The 14,663-nt window shown below is 36.8% G+C and overlaps 1 protein-coding gene across 1 annotated transcript in view; it reads right to left on the bottom strand.

Annotated features, from left to right (window-relative positions):
• LOC123566185 (nuclear pore complex protein Nup133-like) overlaps positions 1 to 14,663 on the bottom strand; it is a 420,170-nt gene that overhangs the window by 389,402 nt on the left and 16,105 nt on the right. The window contains exon 2 of the mRNA XM_053549042.1: positions 161 to 285. Within this exon, the coding sequence (XP_053405017.1) occupies positions 161 to 285 (125 nt within the window). The remainder of the gene's footprint in view (positions 1 to 160; positions 286 to 14,663) is intronic.

The raw sequence follows: 14,663 nt of genomic DNA, 5'->3' as shown, positions 1-14,663 counted from the left end.
TGTTACATCATTGGAATTTGTCAATGATTTCCAAATTTTCATAGACTATCTCACGAAAATTATTTATTAATGATTCACTGACATTGTGGTTATTCAGCACATCCCTTATACTCACTATCACCTTGTTCCTAAGACATATTAATATTAGCCTGATACTTACTGTCTGCAAATGTAAGAGCTTCTGTTATCAACACTGGCAAGGGTAAGCCAAATTTTTCAATTCTAAAGTTTGAGGTTTCCTCCAGTAATTGCGAAGCCTGTAATACTGATCTGCTCTGCAGTGACCTAAAAAAACACAAAAGTGAGAATTCCTCGAAAACCAGGTTTTCAAACTTTGCATCATGCCAACAAGTTCTGTTTAAACAAGAGCTTGTAGAACAGGAAATACCCTCCTTGATGCATTCAGTAACTGCACAAGGAACAGAAATTATTTGTTCACTGTGCATTAGATGTTTGATGTACAGACCTCAAATCAATAATTATGGGTTATAAGTGACCTCTGTATCAAATGTGATCTACACGAGGCAATAAACAGTCCGCTTTATTGATTTTTCTACGCTAGCTGACCACGGGTGGCATAATTATTATGCAGGTGATGAATAAAATAATCGCCAGTTCATGTAAGTCACCAAAGTGAAAAAATATTCGCCATTTAAATAAAAAAATCGCAAATGGCGATAATGGTGACTGACAGTGTGAGCCCTGTATTTTTTAAGGCTCATGAGAAATGACGTCTTTTGACTGGCTGACTTTCTTTACCAAAACTTCACTTTTTTGGTGCCTGTATGGCCAAAATCTTATCTGGCTGTTATAATTCTATGTGAATGCAGTCTAGACCCGAAACTAAAAGGACAATGAACAAGTTAATATCAATCTTTTTCAGTGACCTTTTTACTATTTCTTTGTAAAATGTGATTTTTTATTCACTTTACATATTGTTAATAGCAGTCATTCATTATCAAAACAGAGAGGACACAAAAAGATATAACCCTCTCTCACAGCTCTAACTTTGGTACTTTCAGCGAAAACCTATTAGAACAAGAGCACCGCCTTGCGGGTGCTGACGCTCATCTGATTTTTTTTGTGTAATAGAAATATTGTCCTACCCATGATTTTCTAAGTCTAAAAAGGGCCATCATTCTTGCAAAAAGCAGGATAGAGTTATGTTTCTTGATGTTCAGTGTCCACTTATGATGGTGAAAAACTGTTGCAAGTTTTAAAGCAATAGCTTTGATAGTTTATGAGAAAAGTTGACTTAAACATAATACTCAACCAAGAAAATGATTTTCTAAGTCCAAAAGGGGCAATAATTATTGCAAAAAGCAGGATGGAGTCATGTTGCTTGCTGTACAGGGTCAGTTTATGATGGTCAACAAGTGTTGCAAGTTTCAAAGCAATAGCTTTGATAGTTTAAGAGAAAAAGTTGACCTAAACATAAAACTTAACCAAGAAATCTGATATTTTCTAAGTCCAAAAGGGGCCATAAATCTTGCAAAAAGCAGGATGGAGTTATGTTTCTTGCTGTACAGGGTCAACTTATGATGGTGAACAAGTGTTGCAAGTTTTAAAGCAATAGCTTTGATAGTTTAGGATAAAAGCTGACCTAAACATAAAACTTAACCAAGAAAACTGATTTTCTAAGTCCAAAAGGGGCAATAAATCTTGCAAAAAGCAAGATGGAGTTATGTTTCTTGATGTACAGGGTCTGCTTATGATGGTGAACAAGTATTCTAAGTTTCAAAGCAATAGCTTTGATAGTTTAGGAGAAAAGTTGACCTAAACATAAAACTTAACCAAGAAATCTGATATTTTCTAAGTACAAAAGGGGCCATAAATCTTGCAAAAAGCAAGATGGAGTTATGTTTCTTGCTATACAGGGTCAGCTTATGATGGTGAACAAGTATTCCAAGTTTCAAAGCAATAGCTTTGATAGTTTAGGAGAAAAGCTGACCTAAACATAAAACTTAACCAGGCAACGCCGACGCAGACGCCGACAACCGCTCAAGTGATGACAATAACTCATCATTTTTTTTCAAAAAATCAGATGAGCTAAAAATAACCTTTATTTACAACAAGGTTTGACAAAGAGCAGCAAAATCATATGCAATTAAAATAAATTAATGTTTTCAAATGATACAAGGTGTATAGCCTACAGCAGAGTGAAAAATCTAAAATTTATTCAAAATTTCAGTCAAAGGACTGTCTTGCGATTTTGAAAAATAGCTGAGGGAAAGAGAACTAAGATCTGAATTTTTGACCAGTTGCTTCTGTAATGCACCTGTCAATATTTTGCCCGCCCGGGGGAGCGGCGGGCATACACGGGACTTTAGACAGAAGGCCATTCTTGACACGCAGGAATTAGACAAACATTTGATGTACCAACAAGGCTCTAGGGTGGGATTTAGACAAAAAAGGTTGTCTCTAGGGTGGGGATTTAGACAACAATTTTTTTGAAATGTCAAATTCCCCCGGGTCAGCCCGCCACCCCCCTGGGCGGGCAAAATATTGACAGGTGCATAAGAATTAGGCTTTTAAAGGAGTGGAAATTTCTGCATTATTAAAAAGACATAAAAATACACCAAGTAAGAAAAAATAGTATAATCTTACTGTAAATCTGTTGAATGCATTTATGCATTATTTGAGCAAAGTAAAATATTGCCTGCTTTGCAAACTAGTGTAATTTGGCATCATAAAATGTCACTTATAACTATTTGACAGCAAAATAAATGAGGGCTTCAAAACTCACGAGCGTCAAAACAGATGATCGAACGATACCAATTCTTTGCTCAAAACTGGCAAAAGACCAATGAACAGGCTGGGCACATCTCCCAATCGGGGTAAATTACCTCGTTCGACGTTCGGGGTATATTACCCCGATCGGGGTACAACTAGAACAATAGAAAAGCACAAAAAAATTGATAATTCTTTTTTCTTTAAAGTGCTAACATAAATATTTTTACTAAAGCTTTATATCATCATTACAAATATGCCTATGTACTATTTTATCAATTTTGCATATGTTAAAAAATGGTGAAAATCTGAATTTTTTACAACAAAAATCTGTTAAAAAAATATCATACTGTCAACTGTTTATATCATACGAAGTTGACCTGAGAATATGAGCATTAGCACTACTTTAATAAAAAAGTTATCAAAAATTCTGTACTTCTCTATTGCTCTTGTTTTATCCCGATCGGGGTATATTATCCCGAACGATGAAAATGCCAATATATTAGTAAAATACCTTTGCAGAAAGCGGTAATCCGGTGATATATTAAAATTGATCGAGAGATGGTTGCGTTCGATAGTTGGTACAAGGAGGCTAACTAATTTGTGACTTTTCTGGGGGACCTGTTAGACTGCTTAAGGGCGTCAAAACTTATGACTCCAGGACCTGGGTAAGTTGATAACAGGGCTTTTTTCCGCTATAAATCTACCTCCGGTAAAAGGAGGTAATCCCAATGCAAAAAAGTATGTTTTTTTTCCCAAAGTTGAATTTAAAATTCCCAAATGATTATATCTTTTAGGGTTTTTGCTGTTTTCAGATATCCCAGACTCACTAGTTTCGACGCACATAACAAGCAACATGGCTGCGCATTTTCATTCAGTAACATACGTGACTCTATTAGATGTTGCATGTGCACTAACCTTTTATGCACTGAATCATACCAATAACATCTTATTCTAAACAACTGACTGCCAGAAATCAAAAGGTAAACAACAACTAGTGTGGTCGGCCATACTTTTATCTAACACACCTATTTCGACGCATCTTACATGATACTTGCTACGAAGCTTTTGATTGGCTTTAATATTTGTGCAATCACTGTAAGTAATGTGCTACACCATAACTGTCATGGATGCTGCAATAAAACTTGACACAAAAGCAGATGGAAGTAGATAATCAATATTAAGGCCAAATGATATAAATAAATCTGAAAACATTTTAATATTCATGAACATAAGAGGCTAAGAACATAAATAATCACTCTGCTTTTTTAATACACACTGTCTGATGTTTTTTCTTTCATTTTTATGGACTGCATTGTTTACAGAGGAATTTGGCACATTTTGTTTTATACAAAACTTTAGATGAACCCAGTGTTCGCAGCCTACTTCACAAGAGAAAACAAGAGGACCATGATGGTCCTGAATCGCTCACCTCTTCCCACATGATCCAGTTTTGAGTATGACATCGTTTTTTCTATTATTTGACATAGTGACCTAGTTTTTGAGCTCATGTGACCCAGTTTTGAACTTGAGCTAGATATTATCAAGATAAAAATTCTGACCAATTTTCATGAAGATCCATTGAAAAATATGGTCTCTAGAGAGGTCACAAGGTTTTTCTATTATTTGACCTATTGACCTAGTTTTTTAAGGCACGTGACCCAGTTTCAAACTTAAGCTAGATATCATCAAGGTGAACATTCTGACCAATTTTCATGAAAATCCATTCAAGGGTATGGCCTCTAGAGAGGTCACAAGGTTTTTCTACTTCAAGACCTACTGAACTAGTTTTTGATCGCAGTTGACCCAGTTTCAAACTTGACCTAGATATCATCAAGATAAACATTCAGACCAACTTTCATACAGATCCAATGAAAAATATGGCCTCTAGAGCAGGGGTCCTGAAATATTTTCAGAGTCTACTTGTCCACGGACAAGTTGGGCCCACAAATCCACTTGTCCGTACCTAAGAAGCACTTGTCCGTACTTTTTAGTTTAAAAAGGAAAGGATCAGCATTATCATTACTAAATAAACAAATAATACAAACATACACTTCTGTTGACTTCTATTTTGACTTATATAAAGTTTTTATGTTATGACTAGAACCATCTGTTTGAAAATATGTTATGACTAGCAAGCTAAGTGACTAGAACATCCACCTGGAAATATGTTATGACTAGCAAGTTTAGTGAGTAGAGAATAATTAAGGACACTTGAACACATGCCCATTGACAAAAATAATCTCAGGATGCCTAGAATTTCTACCTTGGTCCCATAACATTCACTGAATACTGCACTGGTCTTTCAGAGGTCCTGAAATAAGCTGTCCGAGTTGGTAAATGTCAAAACAATCGACTCGAAAAATTAAGCCACAAATTTTGGCTACTAAACTTTTTTACATAGCGCCAACCTAGCTAATCGATTTTCTGAAAATCAAAAATGAAAGTAGATAACGGGAATCCCCAGATTGGCACTCATTTTCAACTTCACGGTATAATTTTCCAATAATGATCATTAAATGTAGTAAACCAGTCCACGTGTCTATAAATGGCTGCATACATTTTTATACGCCCGTTTGAAAAACGGGACGTATTATGGGAACGCCCCTGGCGGGCGGATGGGCGGGCGGGTGGGGTCCACAGACCTTGTCCGGAGCATATCTTCTACATGCATGGAGGGATTTTGATGAAACTTGGCACAGTTGTTCACCATCATGAGACGGAGTGTCATGCGCAAGAACCAGGTCCCTAGGTCTAAGGTCAAGGTCACACTTAGAGGTCAAAGGTCAAATTCAAGTATGACTTTGTCCGGAGCATATCTTCTTCATGCATAGAGGGATTTTGATGAAAGTTGGCACAATTGTTTATCATCATGAGACGGAGTGTCATGCGCAAGAACCAGGTCCCTAGGTCTAAGGTCAAGGTCACACTAAGAGGTCAAACGATACAAGAATGAAAACTTTGTCCGGAGCATATCTTCTTCATTCATAGAGGGATTTTGATGAAAGTTGGCACAATTGTTCACCATCATGAGACGGAGTGTCATGCGCAAGAACCAGGTCCCTAGGTCTAAGGTCAAGGTCACACTTAGAGGTCAAAGGATACAAGAATGAAAACTTTGTCCGGAGCATTTCTTCTTCATGCATGGAGGGATTTTGATATAACTTGGCACAAATGTTCACCACCACAAGACGGAGTGTCATGCGCAAGAACCAGGTCCCTAGGTCTAAGGTCAAGGTCACACTTAGAGGCCAAAGGTCAGATACAAGAATGACTGTCCGAAGCATTTCTTCTTCATGCATTGAGGGATTTTGATGTAACTTAGCACAATTATACACCATCATGAGATGAAGTGTCATGCGCAGTTCCCTTCTTTAGAATTACTTCCCTTTGTTGTTACTATAAATAGCTTATATTGTAACTTTTTCATTACTAGATGTAGGGAAAAATCGAGACCACTTTTCTGTAGTACAACATGCATGTTACATCCAATTTTGAGGTGTATTTTGACCAATCTCTACCTGGTAAGGATTTTTGTGTGGACTTACAATTTTGTTTTTTTTGGAATTTTTTCTTTTTTTTTTTTTTTTTTTAAAGATTAACTTCCCTTAGTTGTTACTATAAATAACTTATATTGTAACTTTTTTATAATTGGCCGTAGGGAAAAACCAAGACCACTTTTCTGTGGTACAACATAGTTGTTACTTTCTAATTTTAGGTGTATTTTAAGGTATCTCTATCTGGTAAGGAGTTTTTTTGTGGACTTAGAGAAACAAAAGAATTACAATGATTACTAAACAACCACAAAATTAAAATTACATCTGCAAATACAGGTGCTAGAGTAAAGAAATTTGCTGTGACGGGCGTATATTGTGACATTCTGGCACTCTTGTTGTTTTGATAATTTAAGGGTCATAAATGATCACAAACAGATTAGATATTGCCTTTAGGCATGCAGAAATCACAGATGACGCCGATTAGTTTCGTTTTCATAAAATGTTTTCCACCGAAATTTTACTTGTCCCCGGACAAGCCAGCTTCTAAAAACTGCTTGTCCGGACCGAAGAATCCACGAATCAGACAACTCGGACAGCTTATTTCAGGACCCCTGTACAGAGGTCACAACGTTTTTACATTATTTGACCTACTGACCTATTTTTTGAAGGCACGTGACCCACTTTCGAACCTGACCTATATACCATCAAGATGAACATTCTGACCAATTTTTATGGAGATCCATTCACAAGTATGGCCTCTAGAGAGGTCACAAGGTTTTTCTATTTTTAGACCTACTGACCTAGTTTTTGACCGCACATGACCCTGTTTCGAACTTGACCTAGATATCATCAAGATGAACATTCAGACCAACTTTCATGAAGATCCATTGAAAAATATGGCCTTTAGAGAGGTCACAAGGTTTTTCTATTATTTGACCTACTGACCTAGTTTTTGACCGCATGTGACCCACTTTCGAACTTGACCTAGATATCATTAAGATGAACATTCAGGCCAATTTTCATACAGATCCCATGGAAACTATGGCCTCTAGGGAGGTCACAAGGTTTTTCTATTATTTGACCTACTGACCTAGTTTTTGAAGGCACGTGACCCAGTTTCGAACTTGACCTAGATATCATCTAGGTGAACATTCTGACCAATTTTCATGAAGATTTCATGAAATATATGGCCTCTAGAGAGGTCACAAGGTTTTCTATTTTTAGACCTACTGACCTAGTTTTTGACAGCATGTGACACAGTTTCGAACTAGACCTAGATATCATCAAGATGAACATTCAGACCAACTTTCATACAGATCCCATGAAAAATATGGCCTTTAGAGAGGTCACAAGGTTTTTCTATTATTTGACCTACTGACCTAGTTTTTGATGGCACTTGACCCAGTTTCGAACTTGACCTAGATATCATCAAGGTGAACGTTCTGACCAATTTTCATGAAGATCTTGTGAAATACATGGCCTCTAGAAAGATCACAAGGTTTTTCTATTTTTAGACCTACTGACCTAGTTTTTGACCGCACGTGACCCAGTTTCAAACTTGACCTTGATATCATCAAGATGAACATTCAGACCAACTTTCATACAGATCCCATGAAAAATATGGCCTTTAGAGAGGTCACAAGGTTTTTCTATTATTTCACCTACTGACCTAGTTTTTGAAGGCACGTGACCCAGTTTCATACTTGACCTAGATATCATCAAGGTGAACGTTCTGACCAATTTTCATGAAGATCTTGTGAAATATATGGCCTCTAGAGAGGTCACAAGGTTTCTTTCTATTTTTAGACCTACTGACCTAGTTTTTGAAGGCACGTGACCCAGTTTCGAACTTAACCTAGATATCATCAAGGTGAACATTCTGACCAATTTTCATGAAGATCCATTGAAAATTATGGCCTCTAGAGCGGTCACAAGGTTTTTTTATTTTTAGACCTACTGACCTAGTTTTTGATGGCACGTGACCCAGTTTCGAACTTGACCTAGATATCATCAAGATGAACATTCTGACCAAATTTCATAAAGATCCCATGAAAAATGTGACCTCTAGAGATGTCACAAGCAAAAGCTTACGGACGCACGGACGGACGACGGACACCGCGCGATCACAAAAGCTCACCTTGTCACTTTGTGACAGGTGAGCTAACAAGAGCTGTCGGATGACAGCGCACTCGACTATTCGAAGAATTGATTGAAGAATGGGGTCAAAATATTTCCATAGATTTTCAGACAAAAGAAAACAAGAGCACCGCCGTGCGGGTGCTGACGCTCATCTGATTTTTTTTGTATAATAGAAATATTGTCCTACCCATGATTTTCTAAGTCTAAAAAGGGCCATCACTCTTGCAAAAAGCAGGATAGAGTTATGTTTCTTGATGTACAGTGTCCACTTATGATGTTGAAAAACTCTTGCAAGTTTTAAAGCAATAGCTTTGATAGTTTATGAGAAAAGTTGACTTAAACATAATATTCAACCAAGAAAATGATTTTTCTAAGTCCAAAAGGGGCAATAATTATTGCAAAAAGCAGGATGGAGTTATGTTGCTTGCTGTACAGGGTCAGCTTATGATGGTGAACAAGAGTTGCAAGTTTTAAAGCAATAGCTTTGATAGTTTAAGAGAAAAAGTTGACCTAAACATAAAACTTAACCAAGAAATCTGATATTTTCTAAGTCCAAAAGGGGCCATAAATCTTGCAAAAAGCAGGATGGAGTTATGTTTCTTGCTGTACAGGGTCAGCTTATGATGGTGAACAAGTGTTGCAAGTTTTAAAGGAATAGCTTTGATAGTTTAGGATAAAAGCTGACCTAAACAAAAAACTTAACCAAGAAAACTGATTTTCTAAGTCCAAAAGGGGCAATAATTCTTGCAAAAAGCAAGATGGAGTTATGTTTCTTGATGTACAGGGTCTGCTTATGATGGTGAACAAGTATTCCAAGTTTCAAAGCAAAAGCTTTGATAGTTTAGGAGAAAAGTTGACCTAAACATAAAACTTAACCAAGAAATCTGATATTTTCTAAGTACAAAAGGGGCCATAAATCTTGCCAAAAAGCAAGATGGAGTTATGTTTCTTGCTATACAGGGTCAGCTTATGATGGTGAACAAGTATTCCAAGTTTCAAAGCAATAGCTTTGATAGTTTAGGAGAAAAGCTGACCTAAACATAAAACTTAACCAGGCAACGCCGACGCCGACGCCAACAACCGCTCAAGTGATGACAATAACTCATCATTTTTTTTCAAAAAATCAGATGAGCTAAAAATGGATTAAACAAAAAATGTTCCTGTATTTGTGGATTTCGATTAGTCTTGCATTAAATGGCAATGTGTGACCATGATGGCAAATATGTTAAGTTATATGTTAGGCAAAATATGGACTTGTATGAAAAATTTAACTAATTTCCAAGTCCAAAAAGGGTCATAATTCAGTCAAAATAGTTGACAGAGTTATGTACACTTGCCTACAGATGGAAATCATGTTGATAAACTAGTGTTAAAAGTTTCAAAGCCACAGTTCAAATAGTTTTGACAAAAATTTCAAAGTCCAAAAAGGGCCATAATTCAGCCAAAATAGTTGTCAGAGTTATGTACTCTTGCCCACAGATGGAAATCATAATGATAAACAAGTGTTTAAAGTTTAAAAGCCATATGTCAAATAGTCTTGACAAAACATGGACATATACGAAAACAAAACCAATTTCCAAGTTCAAAAAGGGCCATAATTCAGCCAAAAAGATGAAAGAGTATGTACTCTTGCCTATTGATAGAGACTATAATACTGAACAAGATATAAAAGTTTCAAAGCCATATGTCAAACACTTTACACAAAATATAAACTGGTACGAAAAACTTAACCAAGATTTCTAAGTCAGAAGGGGCCATAATTCAGCCAAAATGCTTAATGGAGTTATGTACTCTTGCCTACAACTGGACATGGTGATGGTAAACAAGTGTTGAAAGTTTCAAAGCTTTATCTAAAAAGACTTTGTCAAAATGTAGACTGGTACGAAAAAACCAAGATTTCTAAGTCAAAAAGGGGCAATAATTCAACCAAAATGCTTGATGGAGTTATGTACTCTTGCCTACAACTGGACATGGTGATGGTAAACAAGTGTTGAAAGTTTCAAAGCTTTATCTCAAAAGACTTTGTCAAAATATGAACTGGTACGAAAAACTTAACCAAGATTTCTAAGTCAGAAGGGGCCATAATTCAGTCAAAATGCTTGAAAGAGTTATGTACTCTTGCCTATAACTGGACATGGTGATGGTGAACAAGTGTTGAAAGTTTCAAAGCTTTATCTCAAAAGACTTTGTCAAAATGTGGACTGGTACGAAAAACTTAACCAGGGTGTGACGCAGACGCCGACGCCGTGGTGAGTAGGATAGCTCTACTTATTCTTCGAATAGTCGAGCTAAAAATGAAGTGTGTAGTAATGGTCGCATTGATATATAATGCGTACACCTTCCAAAACAGTGCATAAAATAGTGCGACTACATATGTCACATGGCAGTGATGTGACCTTGATAGCACCGAAGTCGGCTGCAGACGTACAACAAAATTTCCAGTAACTTTTTTAATCTAAGCTTCCAGGACCACAGGGATGTTTTTAAAATGGATGAAAATTTGCATTAGTAGAAGCATTAAAAATCATGTATAGGGTAAATGTAAGTTGATAAATATCTTCAAATCCTGAACTTTCCAACTTTTTTATCGGTAAAAGTAACCATGATGTTTTCTGTCATTACACCGAGTAACTACGTCATCGGAAACCCCAAGTTAATCGAGAACGAGGTCAAAACAAAAATGGCGTCGAAATAGGTGTGCGTAAAATTACGTGGTGGGACGATAGTTTTGCTAATTTGTATAATAGATATATCCCCATGATATTCATTTTCAATGGACATATATTTTCGACGATGCCGTTTGCGTATCGCACGCACGTCAGGTGCCGATCATGTGATGTTTTGATAGTACGTAAACAAAGTTGTAAACATGACCTAGTTTCAACATGGAGATAAGAATGGTAAGTAAATCATCAAATTATGATAGACATACCTTTTTATACATGTTTGAACTAATCCCAAAATTGTCCCTTAAATAAACCATTTATTTAACAACTTAGAATGCATAAAATAATCTGACAGTTTGTCTGCATATGCGGCCATCTTTGTTGTTGTTGTGAATATGATAATTATCAAAAACCTATACCATACAGTGCTAATAATGTATACCTAGGCAACATGGTGCCCTTATGCAAATAAATACTAATGTTATATATATTGTATTAATCCTGTATTTATGTTCCCTATATATTTTTACAGAATTCTAGCAGAGTGAGGGGGCCCTACAGATCATATGATGTTCAGGATCTGACAAATGCTTACGAGGCTGTTTTAAATGAAGGGTTACCAGTTGAAAGGGCTGCTAAACGGTACTGTGTACCAATTACCACACTCAAAGATCGTGTGAGAGGTAGAATTAGACAGTTAAATCAGGTCCATCACCTCTGTTTTCCCAAGAAGATGAGGCAATTTTAGCATGTTATTTGCTTACCATGAGTGAAGTTGGGTACAGGTACTCCAGACAAGAAACCATTAACATTGCTACAGACTATGCCATTCATCTAGGTCTGCGTGACAAGCAGCATCCATTGAGTTTGCAATGGTTTTATGACTTCTTAGCCAGATGGCCCGATTTGAAATTGGTTAAACCAAGGAGCTTGGAGATCGCCAGAGCTAAATGTGCCACAGAATCAGCTATAAGTAATTACTTTAAAGAGCTGAATAGTATTCTTACTAAGTATGACCTTAAAGATAAACCACATATGCTATATAATGTTGACGAAAAAGGACTTTTAACTGATCACAAACCACCGGAAATTGTTGCTGGTAAGACCTACAAGGCACAGGCAGTAACTTCTGGCAAAGGGAAAACTGTTACTTTTATTGGTTGTGCAAATGCTGTTGGACAACATGTGCCACCTTTTCTTGTTTTCCCAGGTCAGCGTATGTTAGACTCGCTTCTAGAGGGTGCATCACCTGGGGCAAATGGAGACATATCTGAATCAAGTTGGTCAAATAAAGATATCTTCTGTAAATACATGAAAGAGCATCTATTTAAGTATCTGCCTTCAAGAGATGACGGGTCATATGCTCTAGTCTTGTATGATAGCCACAAGAGTCATAACACTATTCCATTGATTGAATGGGCTGGTGAAAATCATATCATTTTATTTGTCCTGCCCCCTCACTGTAGCCATCTTCTACAGCCATTAGACATCAGCTGTTATGGCCCCTTCGAAATTGCTTGGAACTCAGCTTGCCATAAGTTCATACGAGAACAAGGGGGGTCTGCCATCACAAGATATGATGTATGTGGAATAGCTTGTAATGTTTACAGTTCTACATTAAGTGTTGCCAATGTACAAGCATCGTTCAAAAAGTCTGGAATTTACCTATATAACCCAAATATAATCAGCACTTCTGCTGTTGCTCCCTAAACGTCATTTGAAAGACATGACACTAACAATAAGCAAGGTTCTGAAACTACAGAAGATTCACACAGACATGCTGCAGACTTCTTAGAGAAAAAGGGTGGCCAAATTCTGAAAAATGTAAAACAGGCTAAAGTTAGAAAAACTCTAAGTAAAGTTGTTGGGGGTAAAGCAATTACTGAGCCATCTGTTGTGGAGGCCATAAAAACCCACATAGAATCGCAAAAACCAAGTACAAAATCTACAAAAACATCATCACAAAATGTAACAAGTAAAACAAAAGCAGTAACACCTGGTCCGTCGGGTGTAAAATCAAAGTCTCAAAAGAGAAAACAGGTCCCTGAAGATTCTCAGAGCTCTGACAGCGAAAACAGTGACATTGAAGAGTCAGAGAAGTGCATTATTTGCAAACAATTCACCCCAAAGGACATGCACAAGAAACCTTTCTTATACATAGTCAAGTGGGGAAAGTGCGACAAATGTAATGGTTGGGTGCATTTGTCATTTTGCACTGAAGTTCGTGTACTGAGAAGGGGTGATTCATTCTTATGCCCCAAGTGTAAGAATGAATAAAAACAATTAAAGTCAAATTAAAAAAAGACTTACCTTAAAATAACTGTAAATATGTTTAAAACAGTTGAGTTGGGTTTAATTGTTGATTACTTTTTACAGACTATGGCCATGTGTTGAGCTAACTTTAATGAACGGTATAGACTTTTAGTGAGATTGGCCAGATTCGTCGAATTTGAATGACATAATGCACAAGCAGGTGCTCTATTACGACTTCCGTTTTTATCCGAAATAAACATGTAAACTTTTGATTTGGAAATTATGCATACATGACATGAACGATCTTGTGTTACTTTCACATCGGACAGGTAAGAATTTTTGTTTATTCCCATTACTGTATTTTGCGGTCTTTATTTCTTATATCGTTGAAAACTGATATCACGGGGATATTATTTAGGTAAATTATATCCCGTACAACCCGTTTTCGGACACCTAACGGTATATCGCTACGGTTTCGCTACGTGGAAAATGTACAACAATTATAAATACTGGAGTTTTCTTCAACAATCATTTATCCTAAAAAATACGCAAGTAAACAAACCCCATCCCGCAGCATGTATTAGATATCCTTTCCAACATGGCTGACCTACTTTTCCATTAACCGAAAGTTGTACAACCCGTTTTCGGACACCTGCTTCAAAATATACTGCGCTCCAAAGTTTACGTCACAAAAAGTCAGAAACAGTTTAAACAAATTTCGAACATTCATTAGCTCGACTATTCATAGAATAGTAGAGCTATTGGACTCGCCCATGCGTCGGCGTCCGCGTCGGCGTCCGCGTCTGCGTCCCGATTTGGTTAAGTTTTTGTATGTAAGCTGGTATCTCAGCAACCACTTGTGGGAATGGATTGAAACTTCACACACTTATTCACTGTGATAAACTGACTTACATTGCACAGGTTCCATAACTCTATTTTGCTTTTTTACAAAATTATGCCCCTTTTTTGACTTAGAAATTTTTGGTTAAGGTTTTGTATGTAAGCTGGTATCTCAGTAACCACTTGTGGGAATGGATTGAAACTTCACACACTTATTCACTGTGATAAACTGTCTTACATTGCACAGGTTCCATAACTCTATTTTGCTTTTTTACAAAATTATGCCCCTTTTTCGACTTAGAATTTTTTGGTTAAGGTTTTGTATGTAAGCTGGTATCTCAGTACTGACTAATTGGAATGGATTGAAACTTCACACACTTGTTCACTGTCATGATCTGACATACACAAAGCAGGTTCCATAACTCTATTTTGCTTTTTTACAAAATTATGCCCCTTTTTCGACTTAGAATTTTTTGGTTAAGGTTTTGTATGTAAGCTGGTATCTCAGTATCCACTAACGGGAAAGGATTGAAACTTC

This window comes from Mercenaria mercenaria, chromosome 1, assembly GCF_021730395.1.
Source record: "Mercenaria mercenaria strain notata chromosome 1, MADL_Memer_1, whole genome shotgun sequence".
In the NCBI taxonomy this organism is placed as follows: Eukaryota; Metazoa; Mollusca; class Bivalvia; order Venerida; family Veneridae; genus Mercenaria; species Mercenaria mercenaria.
This window is presented reverse-complemented; position numbering and strand designations above follow the sequence as displayed.